General features: G+C 41.2%; 1 protein-coding gene and 1 long non-coding RNA gene across 8 annotated transcripts in view; one reads left to right on the top strand and one right to left on the bottom strand.

The window, feature by feature from the left end:
• The window catches only part of ERG (ETS transcription factor ERG), a 148,390-nt gene that overhangs the window by 61,328 nt on the left and 63,797 nt on the right, over positions 1–23,265 (top strand). Inside the window, exon 1 of one of the 7 annotated variants that reach the window (XM_009473522.2) lies at positions 22,614–22,753. The exons of 5 other annotated variants lie outside the window; for them this stretch is intronic. In XM_009473522.2, the coding sequence (XP_009471797.1) occupies positions 22,736–22,753 (18 nt within the window). In that variant the 5' untranslated portion in view covers positions 22,614–22,735. Of the gene's footprint in view, positions 1–22,613; positions 22,754–23,000; positions 23,038–23,265 lie in introns of those variants that run through there. One more of the 7 variants, XM_087758694.1, reaches the window with a different exon arrangement.
• Positions 7,113–8,739, bottom strand: LOC148055729 (uncharacterized). Its single transcript, XR_015704884.1, has 2 exons — positions 8,428–8,739; positions 7,113–7,999 (listed from the first exon to the last, which is right to left on the bottom strand). It is a non-coding gene; the product is annotated as an uncharacterized LOC148055729 (long non-coding RNA).

Raw genomic sequence — 23,265 nt, 5'->3', positions numbered from 1 at the left:
TCTTTAGGAATTTGGTGAGATATTTTGCTTTAATGCTTTGTGTCTGCTTAGCTCTGCCTAAAAATTAAATACACCCTGATCTTTATTCTTTCCGTGTTCCAGAATTAGGTTCTTTTAAAATGAGTTCAAACGTACAACCCTATAACCCGAGTTGATGGTATCATTCCTAGCTAGGAGTGCTGTGCTTCTTGCAGATTTTAGCTTTTGCTGACAAGGAGGCACAGCATTCCGGCTATTTGCACCATATGGTGAATAATTGCAGCTTTTATCATGAAGGAATCCCCGAGTGCTTTTCAAACTATTTTTATAGGAGTCACTTCACTCATCACTGAAATGGAGCCAGTGCTGGGGTAAAACATGGCAACCATTCAGTGGTAACTGGAGTCTGCAGCACTTCTGAAAAACTGGGACCGTTGTGCAAAATGTCAGTATTTTTGATGATGTTGCTCATGGGAGGCCAGGTCCTCAGTATGAATAAATTAACGTTTTGGCTTTGCTGGTGTCTGCAGAGTTGCCGTGATTTCTACCCATGGCAAAACTGGCCCTGTCTGAGTACTTTTCACTCTCTGAAGCCTTGGTTATACAAAAGCCACTTTTGTCTGATTTCCCACTTTGTAAATCTTGAAGCAGCTGTCAGAGGAAGCATCCGGTGTCGTCCAGAGTGGACACCAGCACTGCCCCTCCCTGGTCCTCGCCCCTGCTGCTCGCTGATCTCCCCAGGCCTTTCCCAGAGCCATGAGCCCTGCACCCTTCTCACTTCAGGACGGTGGGAAGAAAAAACAGCCTTACCCTTGGCTTATCCTTACAGCCAACACCAGGTGGAGGTAACGACCCAGGTGGCCTCTGTCTGCTAATCTCCAGACAGATTTGGCAGCTCTACCGGTTGCCTGCTCAATCCTGAGCATAGCGTGAGGTCTCCCTCTGCTTCAGTCTCTTGCTGTGCAGTGGGGAGCTAGCATCTTGCCAGCAACAAAGGAGACAGCAGTATTTTCCCACTTCATGCATCTGATATGAGTGTAAATTAATCAAGTAACGCAGGCAAAGAGCTGCAAGGTGGATGCATAAGTTAAAAACAAACACCAGGTAAAATTCCTGAGGTAAACAATACAAGGCCATCTCAGATGCTTAAAGCTAGAAATCATAGCTTTCTGCCATCACTTAAGGCAAAATTGGAGATTATCCCTGTGAAAGTTTTTGAAATGAAACTCTCTTCTCATGCAATCAAAAGCCCCTCTTAAAATCTGTGGGGTGTTTGCTTGAGTTGAAGCCATAGGATCTGGCCTGGCATGCATTGCCCTGGCATGCATTGCCCTTGCAAATGTAGTGCTTTTCGTCACAGGGAAATCTCACACCGAAGAAATGAAACAGCAGCTCCAAAATAATGCTTTTTGTCTTTAAGATGTACAAATTCTCACGATCTTGTAGGTATATGCCTTCAACTAGAGGCTCTCCAAGACAGGTTAATGTGAACCCTGGGATCTGGTAATGCAGGACTTCCCACAGAATCACCTGGGTTTTTCTGAGAGCATGTCCTAAAAAAAATACGATAAAAATGAGGGCCATAATGTTATGGGTGGAGTTGTGTGAAAGAGAGCCTGTGGCTGACAGCATTTTTTCCAGGAAACTGGGCAGTGGGCTTGTGATTTCAGATGCTTTACTAGATACTGCTGATGATCTTGATGAGCAAACCAGGCTGCCTTTCTGCTGGGTGAGATTCAGATAACACCTAGCCCCACTCTTACATACTTTCATGTGGTTTAGATATAGAATATTTATATTGTTTTGAATGAGATAGACTTTAATGAGAAAGCAGTTTTGGAAGTGCTGGTTGTAATAGCAGACTGTTAATATTACTGGTTTTGGCATGGCAGGCACAGGAAAAGTCTTTCTAGAGCCAGAAATCTGACAGGCTTGACAGGGGGTAGCATCTCTTCTATCTGTCTTGCTCTGCATGTGGCTGTAACTTAAGACTATTATTTCCTCTGTGACAGGCAAATAATTTTGGCTAAAAATTGACTTCGATGTGGGAGACAAAGATCAGCTTCACATGTGTAGATATAATCTACTGCACATCATCCTCCCTCCTCCAGAGAAAAGTTGCAAGGGGGTTTCCTGAAATATTTCACTCACATGAGCATGCGAAACTTTTCTTTTGTAAGGAGAGGTGCTTAAAAGAAATGAGTCCGTAATTACATAACTTTGATTTATGCCAACCTCCATTTTTAATAGTTTTCATTTTCAGGTAGCAAATCAGCACTCCATTTTCAAATAGACTGTTGGCTGCATTACTCTGAAGCATTAAAATGTTTCTGTATCCAACCTGTATATTAACATTTGAAAACAAAACTCTTCAAGAAATATTTTTTGATTTTTTTTAAAGAAGCAAAAAATGGTAAATCATTTAGAAGGGACTGAGCATATGAATATTGCCATTTTTTAGCTATATATCACTGAACACATTGTTAGGAAAGCAATACAAAATGTTATACTTCCCTGCTTTGAGGAGTTCTGCTGTCTAAATGGAATAAAATTGAAGTAATGTAGAAGAATTACTTTGGAAACCTATCAAGGAAATAAAAAAGATGTAAAAACTTCACAATTCTTAATTTAAGTATAGTGACATTTCACAAGAAAAGACAGTCACATACCATTTACTGTAATATTTCTAGTCTGCATTCATGTACACAGGCTAATCTTCGTACTTTCAAGAGGCAACCACAAAATGACTAAACCCAAAGGTCCCTGGAGAGGCTGCTAAGCCTGCGCCTGCCCTAGGTAAGGAGCAGGGGAGCTGGCCAGGTTGTGACCCACATAAGCATCGCCTCCATGCACTCTCAGGGGAGCTCAGCACCAGCGAGGCACGGGACCTGTTGTGTGGCCACAGCCCAGGGGAATCATCCCAAGGCTGCCTCCAGCTGAACACTTTTAACTCCAAAGATTGCCTTCTTGGGCGCAAAGAGCTGACGTGAAGAAGTGGAGCTGGGCATGTAACGGTCCTGTTGCAGGAGAACAAGTGGTGGTTGCGGGCGGCTGCCCTGCTCCAGGCAGAGGACCCTGCACCGAGGCTGGTCTAAGCAAAAGTGTGTCTTCTGGGAGAAGTTGCCTAACTTTAAACAGCTCCTCCTCTCATATCATTTAAGGGTGGGGAAAACACTCGCTTGTCCTTCTTTAACATGAGGGCATTTAAACACATATCTTACCCTCCCCAGGACATTGTTCAAACCACAGGGTCACAGGAAAGTTTAGGATGTTGTGGAGAGTAAGGCAGGGTGGCAAGGGAAATGCTTTCCCTCCCAGTGAGATTGATCCACCCACTCGTGCAGGGTTTCTGGAGCCAGAAGGTTGGATTTAACCATTCTCAGTGCATCTCGTGGCAATGATCAGAATCAATGACTACTGAGTCTCAAAGATTACATTTTGCAGACAGTTCTACATGGACAGAGATACAGCCATTGTGGATGCGACTCCAAGATCAGGACTTCACAGTAAAGCTTCTACCAATAGGAAATCAGGAAAAAATTTCATATTTCATGGTGTAAATTTTTCTTCAGAGTAGTGTGAGGCTTTTTTTTTTTCCTACCTGAAACTAGATCTTAAACCAATATATAGGCACATAAATAGAAATAACTTCATTTTCTGAGTGAAGGTTGGTTATGTGGGTTGGTGGCCCTCATCTTTTTTAAAATTTATGCAGCCTGAACTTAACATCTTAAAAGATGACTCCAGAGAGACTCCACTGTCTTCAGAGGGAGCCGGTCTGACTAGCCTAGAGCTTTCCAATAGCTAGCATAAGCAGAAATGTTTCCCCTGCTTAAACTCAGATTTAGTCTGGTAGGCCAAAAATTTCAGAACTGCCAGAAGTTTACTTTCAACACTGAGGCTGTTTTTAAATCTTCCCTCCTCACACACACATGCATTTTGGCTTCTATTTATCACTTTAAATTGTTCCCTATCAAGTATGAAAAGTGTTAGGAGTAGCTAGGATGGAGTGCAGGCTCTAAGGAATACAGTGACAAATCTCCCCTGGCTTCAATGCAGACAGGATTTAACCCTCACCATCTTTTTCTGCTATATGTATATACATTTATTGGTTATGAACTGTATCACTTTTTGCCATTTTATTTTGGCACAGTTTAATGCCAGATAATAGTATGTATTTTTTTAAGTCAAGCCGCTAGCTTGGTAAAAGGAAATTAAATACTCACTTTTAAGCACATGTAGTCTGTTGAAAAAAAAATAGGCTGTATTAAGGTGTTAAAACCAGGAAACAGTAGAGCCATCCAGAGGGAGATCACAAGATAAACTGATGAGTAGGGTTCTTCATAAAGCAAAGTGTTTGAATATTTTTTTTTAACAAACCAGTCAAGTTCTAAATACCATCTTTTTCTTTCACTAAAGTCAACCTTCAGTACAGAACTTCCGTGAATAAAGACATGGTGGAAAGACACCTGTATCTTTGGCTTCCAAAACACCACAGTCTTGTCATAATTTTATGTCCATGACTTCAAAGTGTGCCACATGGAAAACTAAGAATATGTAAATTTTTACAACTGTAGAATATATGGATTAGCAATAGTTATTTCAGAAGGATGATGTAGCGCGCAGCCTGGTAATTCCTTTTCTGTATTGAGTTACAGTAACTAATGGTGCTACATTTTAAGGGAATTAGTAAAAATTCAGTCGGATTTTCTACAAACAGTGGTTACTGAAACTCAAGAATAAGTGATTAAGAATGAGCTTGTGGCATGTCAAAAATGCCAGACAGTGAACATTTTGTTAAAGTATGCAAATATTTGCATCAATACCTGCATTAATCTAAGTATTTTGACAGATAATGAAAAAGCATTAGCATGAGGAATACATTATACAAAACCACAATAATCACTGAGATTCTAACACATCTTGATGACCTTCCAAAATCTAGCCGATGTAAACTTTGTTAAGCTAGTAGCAGCGATGATGTAATTTGCCTTGTAAACAGCTTGAGAGATTTGGATGAAAAACATCAACCTTTGCACTTGAGGTTTTTTTAAACAAGTCACCAAAAAATTGTATACACAGAAAAGTCACATCTCAGCTTTTTTGGTAGGCTTCATCTCACCTAACTTCAGACATCCGTAATGTCTGCATTTAAGCTATTTATCCAAATCTCCCTTTCCATGAGCGCTCCCTTCAAGTGGGAGGGAACCAGCCATTTTTAAAGGCAAAAATAATCTCAGCTGAAAGCAGTAGCTGAAAATTAACCAGAAAAAAAAAAAAAACATACAGAATACAATCATCCCGATTCCCCCAAGAGATGCTTTGGGAATAGCATCTCACTGAAAAAAAAAAAAAAAGAGACGCCTGCAAAAGGTGGGGAGGCCTTTGGGAGGAGGGACGGGTTGTCCTCTGGCGGGTGTCTGTGGAGGAGAAGTGGAGCTGTCCAGCAGCGCCGGCACAGTGCACCCAGCCCTCTTCGGGGTACAGCCGCTGCTCTCTCTGGCTGAGAGAAGAGATGCACATGGGGAGAAAGTCCTACCTGTCCCTTCCACCAGCAAGCAAGCACTGCACTTGCATGCTTTACAGCTGCAGCTAGTATCACTTTTGAAGCCTCCTTGTTTGCAGGGGCTAAGAAAGTACCGAATGTGTCTGACATCATCCACAAATGTTAAACACAAGTGGAGCTGGGTCGACGGAAGTTCTCCTCTGAAACATGCTTTTGAAACACTGCAGTCTTCAAAGCTGGCTTACATACCCTGCACTGTGATACACAGTCTTTTGTTTTGCATAAGTGTTTGTTTTAATGAGGTAGTGCAATGCAGCTCATCAAAATCAAAAACATATGATGCACCCTAGGCAAGAGAAAGGCAATAACTATACAGATTTCTGAAGAGGGCTAGTCATACCACAGGCTACCATTATAACAGAAAAAACAACAAGAATTTTAATATAGCTGTCTGGCCAAATATATTAATTTAAATTGAATGGCTTTTTCTGATATTATAGCTGTGAGGCACAATGTTCTACTGGCAAGCATCTTCAAAACCTTTTTTAGAAGATTTGCTTCAAATTATTTCTGTGCACCAGATCTTGATGGTATGTACATTTGGGAGTCTAACCAAAGGAAAAAAGCTTTTGATTAAATCAATGACCTTTCCTGGAGGTTGAATGAAATGGAGATTGTAATACAAAAAGCTACCTCCTCCAAACAGTGTCTTATTCAAAATATTTACTCTAAGCTCTCCTCCATTAAGTTTGCCCTAACTTTTTCGCAAATGTTCATATCCTTATGCCAGCACAGAAATATACTTTCCCATTAGCAAATCCTTTTAAATAAATTTTAGCCATTTCCATGAGCACTTCCCCAAATGGCTTGCTAACCACCAATTTCCATTCTTTTCCAGAGAATACTGCTGGGTGCTGTTTACTTTTTGAAACTTGGTCTTTATTGTGCTTCTTCAAAACCTAGTAATACTTGTTTTCCTCAGCTAATTGCATCTCTTCCCACTTGGCAAACTGGAGACATTTTCCTGGTGACATGGAGAAGAATGAGTGCGATCATTTCTTAAAAATTATTTTCTGTATTGATTTCACTTGATAAAAAATGGCGTCATCTTTTCCTGGCAAATATCTTTGCACTTTGTTATTATTCCATGAAGCAGAGCTCTGGGAACCCACTGAAGCTGAGAATGACATGTAACATCCTCCCCAGCAGTTGATGCTAATGAAAGTTGAGTCCCACAAGGAGACCAACAGCTTGTGTGATATTAGGCTGCCTATTATTAGATTAGGCTTGCTACAAAGCCATCAGAAATTTCACCAAAAGGCACAGGCTCAATAAGAACTACTGTGTAGAGCTGGTGGAGGAAAGAGATGACTTTACTGCTCACCTGGGTGGCCTTATTTTCAGGTCCACGTGGGGCAACTTACAGACAGCCCTTACAGAGATTGAAGTGGTCCCTTAGGATTTATTCTGGTGCTGTCTGGGGTGGATACTGATTCTCTGCAACCCAAATTGTCTTCTACAGCAAAAGAAGTCTTCAGTGACCCCTTTAGGGAAGGCTTTTTTTTTTTTTGCCTGTTTATGTCTGATGCACCATAAATGACCTGATCAGGATTTGACAGCCTAGCTCTATGCTAATAATGCAAACTTTATTTTAGAACAGAAAGCAAGTCTTTGCTATATACTTTTTAGAAATACAGTCTACTGTCTTTCATTCCCACAACACCACTGTTTTTTCCCCCCAACATGCTTTCCATAATTTTGGAGCCATAACAGTGATTTAAAGCAATTCTGAAAGTCAGTTAAGGAAACAACCTTGTAATAACATTTCGCCCACCCCTTTTGCAACACGTTACATTGGCCTGCATTTCTAAAAACTTGGTGGGCAATTCTGAGCCCCTTACAGGAGACAACAAAATTCTTTAAGGTGTAAGGTGTCAGCAATTCACTCTCTTACAAGACAACATCCCTTCCTCTATCCACAGAAGGTATGAAAATTGCTAACAGAAATAGTAACTAATATTATTTCTATTACAATAGCTCTGCTGCTCTGAAACACAAAGTACTAGTCAGTCCTTCTGCCAAGCATGCCCTTCTCCCATCCTTAGCCTGTGGTACCTTTTCTGAAACACCACACAATCATCTTCTGCAGTTAACAGGAGCACATCAGTGAGGCAGAACCAAGGAGCAGCATCCTCCTTCAGTGAGCTGCAGGGAAATAGTTTTGGCCAGAGAGTTCAGTAGCTGTCTTGGTTTCCAGGTTGCATCAGTTGTCTCCTTGGAAAGGCCTGGATGGAAATCTTTCATGTGGAGCACCACACCTGACAGTAGCACGTGACCCCAAGGCATGAAGGGAGTGTAGGGATAGCACTGCCAGGCTGAGCATGTGCTGCCACCTCAAGCATATGCTTTCACACTGCTGAATAACAGTGTGGATTCACACTGTTTTGGTTTCAGTTCCTTCCTTTGCCTTGAGATTGCTCCTTGGAGGCAGGTTGCTGTCCGTATTTATTTGTCCTGTGCCCAGACAAAAATCCAAGCTCTATTAGTTACAGCCAAGTTTTGGAACCCATGGGATTGAATGTAGAATTATGGTCAGTCCCCACAAAGACATAAATACCCACTTCAACTTAGTAGACTGAAAAGTCCAAATGTAGAACTAAACTGCAACGTTCATGACTAGTCCTGTTTGCTGCTCTCACACATGGGCAGCACAGGGCCCCAGTCAGTTACATAGAGTCACACTTAGCTAAAAATGTTTCAAACAGGGACTTCCCAAGAAGTAGTGCTGTGCTTTAGCATGATCACCATTGTTTCTTTAGCACAACCAGACAAACAGTGATCTCCTAAAATAAGTTTATTTCTTTATGATGCCAAAGTAACCTACTGCATGTCTAAAGACTGTTTTTGTATCCAGGTAGTTTTTGGTGAATTAGTCCACTTACCTGAATGCTTCTCTGAGTTTCTGACTCTGCCATTGGTCACCAGATCTGGTACAGTTGGAGTTCAGCAAAGCTGTTTTTCTTCCAACTTACATGCATTTGATTACCTGATTTGCTGTTCTTTAAGTGCTGGGGGATGTCCAAGCCTGTGTCAGATTTGAGCATTTTCCAGCAAAATGTTCTCATTTATAAGCCTGACTTTTATAAAGCAGAGATGTATTTTTCTTCTGTTAAGGCCCCCAGCTGTAACTCTCCCATAGCCAGACCTGAGAAGGTGCAGGTTCCTCAGGAGACACCCTGATTTCAGAGATGCCAGTCTCAGCACAGCTTGGGACTCAGCCTGCAGCATGATGGCCCTTTTATCTCTCCTCAGAGGTGAAAGGGGCAACAAGCAACAGCTGATTGATGGGTGTGATCAGATACTTCCCATGAATCACGTTATGGCAGCACGGTATGTCTCTGTTCTGCTGTTGTTTTAGTGCTGTATACAGGGATGATGTTTGTGACTTTGGGTAGGAAACCACTTTCCTTCTGGGCCCATTCACTTAGGTTTACTTCCTAGTTTTCTAGAAGCTTTCATAATAATAATTGACATTCTATTAGCTCCCAATTTGAGTTGTTCTTTCTTCCACTAGTTTCTGCATTTACCAGCAGCAACCTATATTTCTACCTGCATTTGCCTACTGACCTTGGATTCAGGAAAATGCCTAAGTACATGCTTAACTTTGAGGATAAGCTTAAATTTCACCAATTTTAATGGGATTTAAGCATGTGCTTAAAGTGAAACCTAAAATTAAATGGCCTTCGTGAATAGGATGTTCTCCTGAGTCAGACCCTGCATGCATTGCCTTAGAATAGATCCTGGCTGTCCCTCGAGTATGTTAGACATGCCGGATGCTTTCAGAAGTGGTTAATCTGATGAAAGAATTCATCTCGGAGTCATAAAGAAACCACAAGTTTCCTTCACTTTCAGCCTCCTCAGTCTGCTGCTTTGATATCGTTGGTCAGCTGCTTGTGCTGCAAGAGCTTTTGTGTGGAAAGTTTCATACTCTTACTGTTGTATAGGTGAGAGATCTACTCAGCTGCTCACACATAAGAAGCTGGTGTGACTTTTATTTCTTAACTCCGTGCAGAAAACCCTCTTTGTGAATACAGACTGGGCTTGTGTACTAGCATTTTGAAAGTGGAAGTTGTCAGATGAAGACCAAAACCTCCAACACTTGAGAAATAGGCACAAGATGATAAAACACAAATACTGCGAAACAAAGAGAGGGCAAGAAGTGCAAGGGGCACGTACATTCCCATGACTCTTCTTCCTTGGACAGGCAACACACTGAAAACTTTGAAAAGAGAAGAAATACAGTGTCAATACACAGCACACTACCATATAAATGTAATATGAGAGATACACACCATTATTCCTGCTTGTGGTGTGTTGTAAATGGGACATGGCTTTCTGAGTACCTAGAAACATTTTGTTTTAGAAATGTTGTAATTTCCTAAATTTCCTAATTTTCTCACTTTTTTTAATAATCCAAAGCAACTCATGGAATTAAACTCAAATTTGCAAATATTTCAGCTGGCTTAGAATTGTATTTTATAAGGGATATATTATTCACTTCTCCCCAAAATGTGGAAACAATATCTCCTATTATGATATGTTTGCAGTTCTCCTCAAAAAACATTCTCCCAGTAAAGTCCTACTCCCTAATGATCTGCTTTACTTAGCCAAATTTATCCAGCGCAGAAGGATGTTTGTCACCCTACTGTATCCACGGGTGTTTGTTACCCTATGGTATCCTTTGCATTTCCTTAGCACATGCTAAATATTTGGGGAAGGGGGTTCTTTCCATGTCTTGTCCAGGGAATCACCATGTAATGAATGAGACTGAAGCCCAAAATAGCATGGTGGTTAGAGCATGAATTTATGTACATAATTTCCATAAGGTACTTTAATGCATGAGATTTATTTTAATCTTTGGTGTTCCAGCTTCAAAATGTCAGGGTAACTTCAAAAAAAAAAAAATAGGAAAAAAACCCCACAACAAGAAAATTAGCCTGAGGGAGAAAATCCTTCAAATGAAACTTCACCCATAGCAGCTGAATATTTTGCTAAGAGCGAAACACACTAAAGTCTTCATCATAATTGAAGAGTCAACTGTTTTGACTTCTTTTGTACAGTCTTTAAAATTAATAACATAAATTACCATGCATGTATCTGGCTATTCATAGTGCACAAAGTTCTGTTGTTTGGTATAAGAAGCTTGCAAAAGCAATCTACTTATTTTCCAACCTTACTTGAACTAACATGTATCATTTTATTTGTTATCCACTTCATTTTTGTTTCAAAGGACAATTTCTAGAATGACAGCTTAGTAACATCAGACTTGCTGTAATTTTTGCATTTTTTATTTTTCTATTAGAAACTCAAGCCAGAAAAATATCCCACTTCTTGGCAGTTGATTAGAACCATTTACTATAATTTTTGATGCTGCAGTTTTATGGTTCTGTGTCAAATAATACATTCCAAATTCTTTCCTCATGGAGAGAGCTGTGTGGCTGGCAATATCTCGATGGACTTGCTTGGATCATACTTGTGATATTGGCAGATACACAGCTTTGCTTCTGCATATGCTTGGCTTGAAAAAAGCCTACACAAATGTAACTTTGAGAGAAATGCATTCTTTTATAACATTATTCTTGTGTGTTATTTGTACTCCAATGGCAAACAAAGCTTCCCCAACCCCCAGATCTGGGGCTGCCATTGTGCAGGACCCAGGAGGAGTTTATGATTGAAGGTCCTGATCCAGGAAAGCATCTGACCAAGTGTTACATCCTAGTTCAGTTGCTTGTAATTCCTTCTGTCCCACTTTGCACAGGACAATTAAAGAGCAAGCAACAGGCTGAGCTGGGGGGTGAGTGACTGAATGATGAAGCTGCTGTCTTGGCAGGGGGCAAGTCCTGCTGGTGGGGGATGGAGGTGATCTGAGTGCTGTGCCTGGGCACACGCTGGGCTACCGTGGAGAAAGGAGGGGGGGCTTTCCATCCTTGGAAATGTTGAGAGTAGTGCTCTTTCCTTCTTTTGCTTTCATGCTTCAAGGGAATGTCCAATGTTTTCAAAGCCTGCTGTTATTTTTGTTCAGGCCAAAACTACTCAGCAAGTTTGTCCTGAGCTAGCAAATGGTTTCAGCTGTCCCCAAACCACATTCTTTGGCAAATAACTGCATTGCCCATAAATAAATACGGTTTCACCAAACTGTGATGGAAACATTGCATATGGTGAGGGATCTTTGCAAGACTGGAACTGCCTTGGGGGGGAACAAGCACTGTGCCTGAGTGCTAGGGTATTAAACCACCTGGTCATCTCAAATACCTGTGGCTAGCTGGCAAGGTAGGTTGATTTGGTGAGTAACTCCTTATGAAGTACTGGCCCTAACAGTAGTATCAGCAGCTCAGGGTGGGAAGGTCGATCTATCTATACAGGACTGTTTTTCAAATGGCATTTTTCTATATTTTTGGTAAGCCTATTGTCCACATAATGTCTAAAAAAAAAGGCTGTTGAAGACTATTTTCCACATTAGACAGGAAAGTCCAGGTTTTCTGAAAATTGCCTGCATTTTTTTTGACCTGCAGTTTAGGTCTCCTGAAACTCTGAATATCTGATTACACTGGTAAATCTCATAGCTGACTGACCTACACCCATTCAACGGAGGGGTTGAGAGCTCAAGGATAATCAGCTTTCTATAAGGTTGTGTGACTCAGCAGGGAGGTGAGGGAGACAGGTTGTGTGCCTACCATGGGAAGTTCTGTGCCCACCAAGGGAAAGGCAGAAAAAACGTTAGATAGAAATGTTTTAACAAGGAACTTCTTCTGTAGACTAGCCACAGTACATTGTGGGAAATATTGGGCTAATTCTAGAGTGAGTAAAATCAAGTGATTCAAAGTCAGATCCAACCCAACAGAAGAAGGGATAGTTTAAACATTTATCTTTTAGTTGATACAGTCTTTTGAGAAGATAGAGATAAAGAAGTAGACACCCCATGGAGTTGAGTGCCATGAACTGGAAAAGTTTGGCATCTTCTAGGGCCAGGCCCAAAACACAGATCCTTTTAGAATAAGTGCCCCATTCTACAGGACTAATGCTGCATACAAAACTTCATTTCTGTTTTACTGGATCCCAGCTAATTGCGAATGGTTGTTGGGAAAGTCACAGGCCACCAAGGTAATTCAACACACATGTTTTAGCAAGTTTTTCACACATGTCTGGCAAGCCTTTCGTAGTAGAAGAAGGCTTTAAGGATTCTTTCCCGGGCCTTAAATCATGCATTAAATCCTATCAATTATTGGTTCCCTCCCTGTTTCCACCTCTGCTCATTTTTTGTTATTGGACAGTACTTTTTGTGTCTTGTAACATGACTTACCTAGAGCCCTTTGAAACTCAGAATTTCCAGTTTGCAGGAAACTGTGATAATGTGTAATTTTGTTTAATTCTCAGTGGGTTGAAACCTTAGTCCCATTGAGGTGAAAGGAGTTTTGCCATCCATGTCGATGGAAGCAGAACATTGTCTTTATTTTTCTTAAAACACTGTGTAACCTACAAAGTGCTTTAGATATGGGTAAAACGATTATGGTGATGATGACAAATCCCAGGTCTGTAAAAACTCTGAGATAGAATTATCTTGGCAATTAATTATATTCAGTGCTTTTTTTCAAAGTGATAAGCATTTTATGCCCACAGTTTTTATCCATTGAAGTAACTGAGAACTCCTTTGCTCTCTTTCTTGCGGGTGTATTTAGTCCCCAAGAGAAAATATTTTGGTTTATCGTTGCCAAGTCCTTTGATTTCACTGTAGTGCTTTTAAGATAATAATCTAATTTTCTTGTATGTTGTTGGAAATGTCTTTCTCTAAATGTATTGAGCTTTAGAAATGTGGTCATATGGAAATCAGATCAGGTAGGACTTTATCAACATGGCATTTCTTGGGTGTTGGAAATACTTGGTGTTTGTCATCAAGCTTTACAGATCCACGGTATGCTGTTACTCTTTAGAAGAGTTCGTAGTCACGTTTTGTTCTGGTAGTAAAAATTTATTTTATGAACTGCTTGAATAATATGCCAAAGGTAGAGAGTTGCCGACAGGCAGTTCCTGGGATCACCCAGTTTCCAAACAAAAGTCCCTTCTCCTACCCAGACGATCCTGCATGACCACCACTGCAGATATGGGGTAAAGCTCCCACAGATGGGATCTAGCAGAAGAGAGAGGAATGAGGGATTTCATTGCTAGAGAAATGAATAAGCGATTTGTAGCACATCATTGTGCCGTGATTTGAGACCTATCCTCTCTGCTCTTCAGAAAGCCACAAGAAAACTGCAGTCTCTACAGGCATTTTTGGTTATTATTTCCTCTCAACATATTTGCTCTGCTCTTCAAAAAGGTGATAAATATTTTTAGTTTAATTGTATAGCTGAGATTCAAGATAGACCACTGTTAGTTAACAGTGATTTTTAATTTTTTTTTTTTTTCTCACAAGACATATGGTATTACTGGGTCTTAGAGAGAGCCAGAAATATCAGACAGTTACAGAAATGTGTGACTCTTACCCTTTTTGGACCACACAGCCTAGCCTCAGGAGTATTCCTAGAAGATGTACTATCACATTTTCCAAGTGCTTAATTTCTATTTATTTTTTGAATCTTATTGCAAAATAATTGTTCAATGGTTGTTGTTTTCATGATTTCAGTATTTAAAAAGGCCAGCTAAATGTATTCTTCCATCCTAGACAGAAACAAGAAAAGAAAATAACAGAAAAGCAAGTTACCAGTGTAGTGGAAGTAGTTTGCTTTTACTGTATATGTATGCAGCATGCATTTAGTGTTTGGAAACAACGATGGGAATGGCCTCTCCTGCAACCTGAATTTCTCCTTCATATTTTTGACAAAAGAAGAGTGTTCATGAAGGAGTCTAATTAGTGCATTGCTCCATCAGCCCCCACCTCATTGCTTCTCTAACTATGCCCAGCCAAGGGTGGCACGAGGCAAGGGGTCCCTACTGCAGACAGGACAATTATTTCAGTTTTAACATAAGATACCATGAGATACCTTGCACGGATTGAGACAAACTAAGTAGACCAAAGTTTTGTTTATACATCTATTGTTTCTTTTACATTTCTTCTCTTCCCCACTGCTGAAGAATTCACCTATGGTGGAAGACAGCTGTCTAAATGGAAGGAGGCTGATCGATACTGGGAAAAAGATCAATGGGGAATCCATTTTTTTGCTATTGTTCAAATCTTGAACTACATCTGAGTTCATAATTAGCATGAAGATGTATAAAAGTCCTGAGAGTTTCCATTTGTGTCTGTCTGTCTGCTGGGGTGGGAATATTCCTGGGTGTGTGCATGTATCTCAAGATGGTCAAAGGGTGGCAGATTTCAGTTTTTAAGAATGATCTGGATTAGCCCTTTGTCATGGTTTAATCCCAGCCAACAACTAAGGACCACACAGCCGCTCGCTCACTCCCCGCACTGTGGGATGGGGAAGAGAATCAGAAGGGTAAAAGTGAGAAAACTCATGGGTTGAGATAAAGACAGTTTAATAGGTAAAGCAAAAGCCACACGAGCAAGCAAAGCAAAGCAAAGCACAGAATTCATTCACTACTTCCCATCGGCGGGCAGGTGTTTAGCCATCTCCAGGAAAGCAGGGCTTCATCACGCATAACGGTTACTTGGGAAGACAAACGCCATCACACCGAACTTCCCCCCTTCCTTCTTCTTCCCCCAGTTTATATACTGAGCATGATGCCGTATGGTGTGGAATAGCCCTTTGGCCAGTCTGGGCCAGCTGTCCTGGCTGTGCCCCCTCCCAGCTTCTTGTGCACCTGGCAGAGCATGGGAAGCTGAAAAGTCCTTGACTAGTATGAACACTACTCAGCAACAACTAAAACATTAGTGTGTTATCAACAGTATTCTCATCCTAAATCCAAACCACAGCACTATACCAGCTACTAAGAAGAAAATTAACTCTATCCCAGCTGAAACCAGGACACCCTGGTCTTTCTGGGTCACTAAGTTTCAAACACAGATATTTCACATCTGTTTCGTGTTCACAGCCACTAACAAAGAAGTACAATACCAAAAAAGTCCCAATTTTAGATGCATGTCTGGTCCTTTAAGGAATTCAGCTAGTTACTTAGAGACAGGGGGAAAAAAAAGCACAGCTATACGTCCTATTCAAATTTGCAGATTAGGCAAAAGCCTAGAGGTGAAAGGTCAAATAAAACAGTTGAAAGCATTTTCTATAGACTTCCTGGTCATGGAGAGGAAAAAAGAGCATGCAGTCCTCCAAAGCATGCTATAAAAGCCAGAAGAATGTAAGAGACAGTTTAATAGGTTCCATTCTTGATGAAAATCTTGAAACAGCCTCACTAATACAGAGTAGAAATCCAATATGTCAGACATATTTGCTGTATGCAATGCCCATCAATCTAGGAATGGTAAGACCTTGAAGGACAGCGGTCTGTAATAACCCATTGAGACTATTGTGTATTTCAGTAAAAATGATCTAAAACATTTTGAAGAAAGTGATGAAAAATGTTGGCCTTTGCCCTCACAGTTATTTCTTTTTTCCTTGCAGAGAATTTGTTTTTTGAAGTGTTTTCCTTTGTGTTTTTTGTTGGTTTTTTTTTTGTTTTGTTTTGTTTTGTTTTTTTTAATGTCCTGTGTTATCATTGTTACTTAACCAGCTTTAAATTAGCATCAAACATAAAACAAATAGCTTTCATATTGGTGGCAACTTTCAGCCAAAGGTTTCAGCACACTACTTATTAATCCATACAGCACTTCTTTGGCATTTGGCGGTACAACTGCTAACGTTTTGGAGATAGGAAAATTAAGGAAGAATGAAAGGAAAGTTGGGTGAGATTCATCTCATGTAAGTGGAGTTATCCAAAAGCTGAGTGTCTCAGGTAATCGTCCAGGTTCCCTTTGTAGGTAATGGAGAGAGAGAGAGAAGTACTTTAAAGGTATGATTCATCTCTCCTCTTTTAGGTAGCTGTTGTAGGTGAGACTGAATAACGTGATGAAGATAGTTGTATTGGGGACTACAGAAGAAGTCTTGGAAAACTAGCTTAGTCTGGACACCTTCATTTAAAATCATTGAAGCCTGATGAAGTGAATCCCACTTCAGCAACAGCGATTCAATTACTTGTCTGCAAATGAGTGTGTCAGCACTTCCCTGTTATGAAGTACAGGCGTTGACTATTGCAAATAACTCCAGTGTCAATATAATAGTGATTGTGCCAATGTAATTCACGTAAACAGAGCTCCCATTTCATTTCCCATTTCTGTGGTATTTTTTTTTTATGTAGAGAGTATTGCTGGTCTCCAGAGATGATCAGAACAGAAAAGGTGGGCAAACAGTGGTGTAGTCACCAAAAATATTTTGGCTGATAGAAGCTTAAATAGCTTGAGTCATAGTTAGGGACTCAGAGTTGGTAAATGAAGTGCCTTTGACTTTCACTTTAAAGACTTCCAGCATTTCATTTCTGTAAAACTTTGTCCATTGGAAAACAATCCATTCTTGATTGCTATTGAAGTAAAGTTAAAAAAAAAAACAACAACTTGTTGCCCCCAGATCAGGCTCTCCCCCAGCGTTTCAGCTCTGCCACTGAGTGAAGTAAATTCATTGCTATGAGAGGAAGAAGGGTGGGGATGGGGAAAAGATATGAAGGGACTAATTGGCCGAACGGGTTGGAGCAGCTGAAGATAGCGTGTGGGGTGATTGAAAGGAAGCAAAGACGGGAGAGTGGGAAGATGTCAAGTCGTAACCAGCCCTGAGGGCCAAACCGACGGTGGGTGCCACCGCAGCAGGGAGAATTCTCTTTTATCGGCTTCTGTTAAAGTGCTCTTTTTATTAAAAGAAGTAATTTCTGTCTTCGGAAAGAGCTGTTCATCGCGTCGTGTTGGAGGAAACAAGGCAGCCGGGGGAGCCAGCGGCTCTGCTTTAGAGGGGCACGGAGCACCCTCTAGTGACCGCCGCTGCCGAGCTGCCCGCGGCTCCCCGGGGCCCCCCGGGCGCCCGGCGCCAGCTGGGGAAAGGCCGAAGGGACGAAGACGTGCTCCTCCTCGCTCCGCTGCGGTGCGGGACCTGAAAGTAAGGGAAATAAGAAGCAGGAAAGCTTGGGAACAATGCTGGAGGAAAGGGTGCTTTTCGCGGGATGCATGCTGTGTTGCGCCAGTGGCTGGGTTGCGATAATTACTATTAATTACACCACTTTACATGGGCTGCTTGCTTTGACGTAGTAATTGGAGTTTGGCAAAAGCAAGTGCCCCGCTTCGCTTCCTCCCAGAGCTGACCTCCACGTTTCCAGCCATGGGTCAATGGGCACAAGCCTACCCCAGTGCTGGACACCATTTTTCCCAGGACAGAGTTTGTCTTGTGCCCTCAGACCTGGTGCTGCATCAGACCCATTCAGCTGTGGAAAGAAGAGATCCATTCAGCAGCCTTGGAGGCCCAACAGTCCTGGGGAACGGTGACGAGAGTCCATCATCCCGGAGATCAGCGCCTGAGCTGCTGGCCGCGCAGCTGTGAACTCCATTCCTCTCCTGAGCACCCCTGTTTGTTCCCCTGCTAAAAGCCTGTTTGTGAGAGCTTTCTTTCTGGTAAGGGGAGAATTTCCCCTTCTGTGAGCAGATTTACTGACTTTTTCTTCAGAGCCAGCTGAAAGCTGTGAATTAAAGGGAGGAAGTCCCGCTGAAGGGTGTGCTGAAAACTTGGAAAGAGTCTATTTAGCCCTCACACACCGAGCTCAGTATGGCCAAACTGATGTTTGGAGCTACATTTAAGCAAAATGCTACATCTTTTTGAGAGGATTAAGACCTTTACAGGTGTATCTTCATGTACCATGAAGTAGCATTAATTTGCCTGAATTTCTTAAAAGCTGCTTCCAAAAACTGCAATGCAAAGTCTTTTATTGTACTCAAGTTTTTTGATTTATAGCCTGGTTCTGCCTAGAGGAGAACCTCCTTTTTACCTGTAATGTTGGTAAGAAGAACAGAGCTTACTTTTTCTTTTATTTTCTCTGTTCTCTTCTTTAATAGCCACATCTGCAGACACTGTATGTATGCATGCTAAGCATAACACCCAAGGGGAATGTGTCTCCAGCTTGCGCAATTATTTACCCGGAGTTATTTATAATGTAAAGAAATCTGTAGTTAAAGAGAAGAAGGCCATGTTATTAGCAGTGCTAGTAACATTTTGAAAGTAAAAAGGACAGAAGCTATCCGGGCAGACTGCTGAAGAGGCACTGTGAAAGTAGAAGACATAGCAGCACCAACGAGGATAGCAGAGCGCTCCTCTAGTCTCTTGGTCAGCCCAGGCTGACAGCAGCATTCCTCATTTACCTCCCAGGCAGCAAGATGGATTGCAGATCTGTTTAGATAGGGAATATTGCAATATATTTCCTACATCCTAACACTCCAGTGGATATGACATGAAAAAACCTGAAGACAGAATTGGGTTTTAGAGTTAGTAGTGGTGTTTCAAATAGCATGAGAAATGGATCTCTTTGGAAATATTTTACATGTGTTTAGGTGAGTACACACATATTGAACATATTTCTAGTACATCCTAGAAAGGATGCAACAAGCAAAACAACTTTTTTCTTTGGAAATTAATCTTCTTTGTTCAGGATGTAGTTTAATCACTTCTTTTGCATTGTCAGACCAAATCTTTAGGTCTGTACAGGGCCCTCTTAGTTTAAGTAGGCTTAGGTCAGCACAGATCAGATCCTCTGTCTCCAGTTTAGAAAGCTTTTCTCTAAAGAGGGAGCTGTTTAGTCCTAAAGGTAGAAGCCACTTTATGCCTGTCTGTATTCAGGAAAGAACTTAAGCACAGCTGTAATTCTAAAGCATGTGCAAAACCCCTGCTTTGATCAAGAAACTTAAGCACATGTGTAATGTTAAGCACATGCGGTAGCATTTTGTTGCTCTGTGGTTTCTAGATGCAGGCTTGAATGTAGAAGAAAATTGCAACAGAAAGGAGCCCAGACAAATTAGGGTGACAAGCTTGAGTGAGAAATTAAGGAGGGGAGAGAGTGTTAGGTGACTTATGTGGATTTTTAATACTTTTTTGTGTTTTCATTCTGTTTGTTGACCAAGCCGCATTTTTTCAAACTCACACAGCGTTATTTCAGACAATAGCACATAGTTGCCTAACATAACAAAAACCTATTTTCCTTCTATTTAACCTTAACAAAATGCAGAAAAAGAGACAAATAGTAGAAGTGTTTGTACTATTTTTCTTTTGTAGCTGGATGATGGTGATTTGATAACCCAATATTTTCCTTTCCTTACAATACCAAGGCTCTGTCTTGCAATTGGATCGACATAAGCATAAGCACTCAGAAATCTGCCTGTGGATATTAGCTTGAAAGTCAAATAAACTTCACTGAATTCTTTGGCACAGAATGTGTGCCAGTTTAAAATGGCAAAATCCTTACTGGGCTGTGGGCTCTCTAAAACTTACATAATAATAATAGAGGTCAGCAGAGTCTGATATTGCCTGCCTTATGCTTCCAAAAGCCCTATATAAATCAAGAGGAGGTTTGTCTATATGGAGGTAGGCTGGAGAAGAATCATTACTAAAAACCTCCTTGTGAATGAATTTGTTAGATCCCATCCACTGGAAAGCTGGAACTGATACTTCAAGCCTCTCAATATATTTGAGAAAAAACAAAATATCATGGACTTAACTGGAGTGGAAGTCACCCAACTGAAACATTATACAATGCTTTGAAATTTCAAGAAAAAGGTTCTAATCTTTTGGCTGTCTTGCTCATTGTTTGGAGATGAAAAGGGAGGAAATCAACATCCCCATGAAATACAATTACTGTAAATTGCTTTCTTTTCATACTGTTCGTAATGAAAATAGGAAAGTTACCAGAAGTTAACTACTCTGCAGAAGCACAGTAATTCAGTGGATGTAGACTGCAAGAAGACATTCAGCAGTGCATTCAGCACCGGGTTTCTATTTGAATCAACTAATTGAGAATATAAACTGTTGCACAGCAGTGCTGGCTCTGGATTGCTCTGAAGTGACCAGAAGTCATCTTTTCAGTGGAAGAAACCAGAGCTCCTTAAAGTAAACTATAAGCTCAAGCTAAACTTGTACAGGGAGTTGATCCTGTGGCACCTGAGGATCCAAAGGGAGGGAGGAAAAGCAGGGTGTCTGCTCTCCCCTTCCCAGTCTCTCTGTCGGGATAGGGAGTCTGCTGGAGGCTTGCTGAGCCCCTTGGGCTGGCTGAGGAGGCCCTGAGGCTTGTGAGGCAGCTGGAGATGAATTGGGATACAGGCCCAACTGGGAGACACACCGCTAAGCTTGACTCCCCAGAGGCAGCTCTGCCAGATCCCAATTGTACTGGTCCTGCGTCAGTCTGTTGTGTTCAGGGATTTCCAGCTCTGCAGTCCCCATGGGGCACCTGGAAACGAGGATTTCCCAGGACTTAATGGGTGGGAGAGCCATTCTCATTAGCAGGGGTGGGTGGACAAGCCTTTTCTCTGCCCTGCCTTGCATGAGATGGAGCAGTGCCTGTAGGACGAATGCCCAGGGGCCACGCAGGCAGCGCGTCATGTCCTCCGGGTGCATCTCTGGAAAAGTGCATAGCTGTTTCACCTTCTTCGGGTCAGGATAGGAGGGGAAGAGTGAACTGGGACTTACCGCTGTCATTGTGTACCATTTGGAAAAAATGCATACCAAATGCCAGCAGTCATCACCAGTTATGGAACAACACTCCGATTTCCTTTTCTTTTCCTAAGGAGCAGGAGAGGAAGGCATTGGGAGAGGGTGAGGTCATCTGCCTCCACTAAATAATGCTATGACAAGCCATCACTATTTCTTGTTCTTTTTTATCATACCAGAGTCCCTGGTCAGAGGGCAGGACCTTATTACAGTGGGAATTATCTACCCAGTGCTGCAGTGTTTTCAAGCAGCATGTCCATGGTTTGATGTTGTTATAGGAGCATTGAGAAATCATAAACCGGTAGGGCCAGCTTCTAAAATTTTTAAAATCTAAAAAATTACAAGGTTATTAAAAAATTAATACATTCTGACTTCTTTTAACTTTTCCTTTAATTTTTGAGGGTCCTATTTTCAAGCTTTTCTCTTCGAGATGAAAGCTCAGAATCTCTTGACACCAGGAACCATGTCTTTTACAAAAACACAAAATGTTGCAAGACTCATAAGAGCAAGAGGGTTGTGCCAGCACTGGATCCTGAGTCATTCTTTACATATGGACATTTATGCTGGCTGGTACCATGGAAACACCTTGCCTTTCTTATTCCCATCCTTTTTTTTTTTTGTTTGTTTTTTTCAGTTCAGCACTCCTAAGCAAGGGTCTGGGACAGGGATGGTATTTTGTTTGCACAGCTGGTAGTTTTGGGGTGCCCTGTGACTGCCAAATGCTACAAAAGGACAAATAAAAATATAACACTGAATAAAAAATTACTATCACACTCTGACCGGGAAGGGAATTGCCAGTGAAACTATCTCATTTTCATGCATGGATAGAGCCGTGAAGTAAAGGAAGAGTGTGGAAAATTTAAGACTGTTTATGGTATTCAGGCATTTGCTTTTGAAATGTATGTCTTTTTGTGACTTCCTTTCCTCGGTAAGAAAAAGGCATCAAAAAGAAATGATTGTCTTCGATCTACTTGCTTCTTCTCTGAGAAAAAAAAAAAAGAGTGCTAGATCAGATAGGCTAGAAAGTGTCAACAGCTCAAGAATCCAGAAATGAAGTTAATGGACAAATATAGATGTGGTGTAAACGGGGCTAGACTTCATTAACATATTTGGAGTTACACCCACTTACACCAAGTCTGGCTTTGGCCCTGAATCAGCAATTCCCCAGTGAATAGACTGCATGAAACTGGTGCCGAATTTGGCCCATTTCATCTGACATCTGCATCCTGCCTCAAAGTGGCACGTCACACTTACTGCACATCAGATCACACCTGCCCAGGCAGTCACAGGCAATTGACTTTTTTGTTAAAAAAAAAAAAAAAAAATTTAGTCACATATCATCAAGAAAAACAACATTGTTTTAGGACTCTTATCTCTTCACTCCCAAATATCCTGTTTCTTCGAGCTGCAGTGGCCAGGACCAATAGAAACCTCTTCCTGCCATTGGCTGACTTCATTTCCCAGAGTTAGCACAATCTCATCCGCTCTAAACAACCTCATCAAAACTTCTTTCTGGTCAGAGCGAAGCAATAATTATTATTAGCAATTATTAGCGATCAATAATCTTGATCACATTATGGCAAGCACTATTAAGGTAAGAAAGGGGTACCTTTTTTGTTGGAATTATTTTCAGTGGCATGTTCTTTGGTTTCCTTTATCAACCTAGATAAGTTAGAATTGGGCAACACCCCCACTGCCACAATAGAGGACAACAAGATTTCCTTTGTACTGCCTAGTAAATTTCCTTTTTCCTACTCCAACCATCCGCAAGGCTTAAAAACTTCAAACTCGGAAAAAAAATTGGTTTTTTTAAATTCACTGTTCAGTGCTGTGGATTGCATATGCGAAGCCCTTTTATGAGAGCTTCTGAAATTTCTTGTAGGTATCATTCTGACAACTTGGATGTGTTTGCGGACTGCCATAAGGGGAGAGGGTGTGCACTGGAAGGAAAGAAGGGGTTTCTAAGAGCACTAACCTTTTGGATACTTTTAAATGTTTCTCGTGTTGATGGGGACACAAATATTAGCAAGCGGGAGTGACAGGCACCAGCTCTTGTTTCTCTCTCATGCAGGTGTTAATTATGTGCTTTTCTAGAACCTCTTATCC

Source organism: Nipponia nippon, unplaced genomic scaffold (assembly GCF_047370975.1).
Source record: "Nipponia nippon isolate SJK-2023a ecotype South Korea unplaced genomic scaffold, ASM4737097v1 scaffold_2, whole genome shotgun sequence".
Lineage (NCBI taxonomy): Eukaryota > Metazoa > Chordata > Aves > Pelecaniformes > Threskiornithidae > Nipponia > Nipponia nippon.
This window is presented reverse-complemented; position numbering and strand designations above follow the sequence as displayed.